The 4,429-nt window shown below is 35.2% G+C and overlaps 1 protein-coding gene across 1 annotated transcript in view; it reads right to left on the bottom strand.

Moving 5' to 3' along the window:
* The window catches only part of NSMAF (neutral sphingomyelinase activation associated factor), a 39,157-nt gene that overhangs the window by 24,668 nt on the left and 10,060 nt on the right, over positions 1-4,429 (bottom strand). The window contains exons 2-6 of the mRNA XM_057377210.1: positions 4,237-4,323; positions 4,059-4,137; positions 3,900-3,967; positions 3,778-3,814; positions 1,006-1,056 (exon numbers count right to left, since the gene is read on the bottom strand). Coding sequence (XP_057233193.1) covers positions 1,006-1,056; positions 3,778-3,814; positions 3,900-3,967; positions 4,059-4,137; positions 4,237-4,323 — 322 coding nt within the window. The remainder of the gene's footprint in view (positions 1-1,005; positions 1,057-3,777; positions 3,815-3,899; positions 3,968-4,058; positions 4,138-4,236; positions 4,324-4,429) is intronic.

Genomic DNA, 4,429 nt, shown 5'->3' with positions numbered 1-4,429 from the left:
AAGTAAATTGTAATGGTTAACTGTCAGAAAYGTTTTAGCTGTGGATGAATCATAACTTAGGAGAAAATTAGGTGAAAAGCTTTCCAAACAACCTTTCTGATTCTTTTCTTTTTCACTATGTTGGCAACGGGATAAGGTATTTTGTGATACTTAATAAATCTTGCACATGGCTGCAAAACAGATAATGGAAGGACTAGAAGACASAACAGGTTCAACACATGAAGAATTATGAGAATAAAACAAAGAAATAAAAAAAAAAATTCAAGTCCTAGTTTAGAGGCAGGTCTAATCACAAAACCAACCCAACGCAGTTGTGAGAGAACAGAGATCCTTTCTTGCCTCTTCGCTGTCCACTATAGTAATGGAAATTTATGGACTCCATCACTTGAAATTTCTTACTTGAACAAATACATTGAGAAATATAATTGCCTTTTTTAATTCTTGGGCAACATGCTAATTAACTCTGCATTTTCATTTTGTGTTTGTGTCTTAACTAATCTCACAATTTAATCAAAAAAATCCTTACTTGCCTGCCTTGAAGCCTTCAGAATTGGAGCAGACCAACCCCATCAGCACAAAGCAACCGGGAGTAAGCTCCAATTTCTGCTCTGAACAGCCTTATCTACCACTTCTTTGAACTGAGAAGCACTCAGCTGGGAAATACCAATTAGCAATCTCTCATCTCAGRTCTGAGCAGAACTGAGGAGAAGCCACTTAGACAGGATGCAGTGTCCACTGTACACGAGCAGTCAGCTGAYAGCTCTGACTGCTGAAAGCTGCACATCAAGGTAAATGGCAAGTGTCAAGTCTGCATTATGACCTCCAAGGAAGATCAGAAAGCCATCTCAGAAGAATTTACACATGTTTTTTCAATATGCAATTACTTTTTTTAAAGCTTTATAGTCGTATTCCTCAAATGATAATTATCTTACTCTTTCAGAAATAAGAACATAAATCCTGACAAAACTCCAGTTTGCTAAGAGCAGTGAAAAAATACATACTTACTCTTACTGTTTTATAAGGTGCAATAACGTTTCTTTCTTTAATGAGAAAAACCTAAAAGAGTAACAGACATTATGGATTCACACAAAAAATAGTAAAATTAATCAGAAGTGCTGGTAAATACAAAGCTAAGAAAGAACACTATTTAAGCAAGCAAAATACTGGGTTGTAATATCCTGCTTTAACTACCCTAGATAATCTGCAGAAAAACAATGAGCTTTTATATCAGCTAACTGCAAGGAGGGCAAGAGACCAGTTTAGTTCAGAGGCTTASTTATACAGTTGATTAGTGGGCTTTTATCCTAATCATATGACCTTGAGGGAGTTGCAATATTAAAGCAAACACACACAGCTACATTCAGTGGGGCCAATCCTCCCCWCTTCTAGTGGCTCAAGGTTCTGTCCAAACAGGAATTACCCCAGACTTGCAACTCACAACATACACTGTGCAAACTTTCTCAAATGAATGCCTTTCTTCTGCTGCTAAACGTTTTGCTTCCAGCTCTAACCACAGTGAATACCAGATTTCCTCCCTCATCCAATACCATGCTTTTGAACAGTTTTATTTCCCTGGTGCTAGCCTCATATCTAAGAACATTTTCCCTCTCCAAAACGCACATAAAACTACTCTTTCTTCAGCACATTCTCATAACTCTTATAAAAAGACTTGACTGCTAGCACACTAATTTGCACACTGTGTCTTACATCTGAAAGATGACAAGGCAGAAATAAGTTGTGTTTTTGCTCTGTTCGTAGAGAAGACTCAAACTTGCTAAATCTCAGGCCTAAACTTGGGATGGCTTCTGAACTGCACAAAACACACTGGACTGCATAACCTACCSTGGTCTACTCATGGCTTTACACTCCAAGGGATCATGGCAACAGCTCAAACCAAGAGCAAGTACTAAACTTGAATGAATGGATGTATCCTATGCTCTCTATCCGGAATCCTTCCAGCTGCTACAAACAGCTGAAAACAGAGCCAACCTTCAYCACACAACCGCTCCAAGAAACATCCAGCTAGAAAAATGCAAGTGGTAGACTTAGAACCCTATAAGCTCATCGTGCCTAAGTGCTATATTAAAAAAAAAAAAAGGTGTCTTTCACCTGACATCAGCATGTATAGAATCTGAATCTGGCCATGGGAGAATCAGAATGAGAAACTTGCTTTACATTCATTACTCTTCTGCAGGATAACTACACTGAGTACTACATATTACATAAAAGTAGATATAACTGATTTTCTTTTACTTGTAACCTGAGCAAGTATTTTTGTCCTATTTTGGAGGCTTTTCCCCCAATTTTATCTCAAGAAAAAAATACTGAAATAATCTCAAATTATTATTCCCATTTACTGCATTTTAAAGCCATTAATTTTTAAGTTGACTATTACACTATTATATAAAGAAAAGCTGCTTATCCAGCTGTGTATTAAATTTTTTTTCTGAGTCTAAAAGGCAAAAATGTTTAAGATGTTTCAAGTATTCACTATGCGTGGTTTCCTACAAGGCCAAAATTCTACTTAGAAAACCGTATTTTTAATTAGATCCTGATTTGTCACAATTACAACTAGTGACTACTTGACACTTAGAGGTCTATATGCCTTTTACACAAAAACACAGTGTTTATGACACCACCCAACTATTTCAGAATATTTCCTCAGAATAGGAAGATGACTGGCAAGCTACAAATGAGAGGAGTGGGGGGTGCTAACCAGACTTGCCACCTTAAAAGTTAATTCAACTTTCCTACAAGATGTTTCTGATAATCACTTATTCTTCAAAACATACAGTAATGATCTGTGGTGGAAGCGTTGCCTGGAACAGTTAGAAATACTTTTTTAAAATCACTCAATACATAAGTAGTCCTGCCAATCCAAGATATAGATTACACAGTATTTTTCATAGAAGCAGTTTCAAAATAAAATTAAAAATACTGGTTACTTCAACACAGACCACAAACTTCTTTGGCATAGACAATATTAAAGGCTTGAGTTTGTTTTTGACCGCAGCAGCATGTCACAAAGCAAGGTTATCAATTTTAGGCATTGATAAAGACAGATTTTGGAAATATACAAGAATATTTAAAATTGTATTTCCCACTCAATTCTATTCTATCCCAAAAGGAAAACATGAACTTTTTTTTTTTTTTTTAATTTTACAGCTTTGGAACACCTATCAACTGCAATTTATCCAAATTTAAAGTATATCCCCTCGGTTAACTTTAAGAAACACTATATCCACAATCATAACTCTTGACTGAAACTTGAAGACAATATTCCAGGACAGCTTCTAAAAACTAAAAGGACATACAGCACAGTCCAGAGTTTTCACAAAGCTGAACTGCAGGGACTAAGATGGCTTTGCTATTACCACAACATGTTGCAGAAAGTAGACAAAAGCAGGATAACAAGACCAAACTAAAGACAATTAATAATAAATTTAATTACAGTCTATTCTCCTTTTTATGCAATTCTAAGGTTGCCCTAAGTTCCATTAGAAAATGCACAATGCAAAAAGTTCAGTTTATTGAATTAATGACTTAATGAGGTTGTTAACAGTTTGCAATTTCCAGCATCAACAGCTTCACATGAAAGCAAAGTTTTTGACACTAATTAGTTTTGTTTTCACTCTTGGACTACAGCTTTGAGGAAAAATACCATTAAGAAATGGTAAGGAATGAGCATTAAGGATAAGCATTAATACCATTAAGGAATGCTCATTTATATAACCTCCCCCATTTATACATCAAGAATCTATCATATGCAKGTCTTACCTGATTACACACAACAGAAATCCCGCCAGATGAATTCCTAAAAGGTAAATAAGATATTTGAAATGATGGGCATTCCAACTTTAAGAGAAGTTAAATACGCACAGTATCCCAAATTCACCTACCGTGTGAAAGGGTTATTTGCTTCATTATCTTCTGGGGCTTTAATACTAATGCAATCTCTCAACGGTATCTGCAGCAAGTTACAAAAACACACAATCTTTCTTAAAAGCTTTTTAAGGAGAATTTTAAGTTACCAAGAAATTTAAGTTTGCACTACTTACCTTGATAATGGGCTGGATATTGTCATCTGGTTCAAAAATAATTGACTTTGAACAGATTTTTAGGGAGCCTCTGAATTTTCTAAAAGGAAYAATAAWAAAAAAAAAAWAGTTGTGCATGTGTTCGAGATACATGAGCCTAGAATGAGTCCAATAAATTAAGTATGTAAGAGTTTTTTACCTTTCATCTTTGGAATCTTTATTTATATGATTAGCTGTGTGCTGTTCAAAGTAATATTCTTCCAGGTTAAGAAGAAGCAGTGAAAACCTACAAATAAATAAAAATCTTTTTATTGTAAAAGAAAATACCGCAACAGTTAATAATCTTATTAAGACATACCAGGTGTGTGGAAAGTCTTCACTGATCTCTTTGC

Source organism: Malurus melanocephalus, unplaced genomic scaffold (assembly GCF_030028575.1).
Source record: "Malurus melanocephalus ecotype Western Australia unplaced genomic scaffold, MMel_1.1 scaffold_306, whole genome shotgun sequence".
Classification (NCBI taxonomy): Eukaryota; Metazoa; Chordata; class Aves; order Passeriformes; family Maluridae; genus Malurus; species Malurus melanocephalus.
This window is presented reverse-complemented; position numbering and strand designations above follow the sequence as displayed.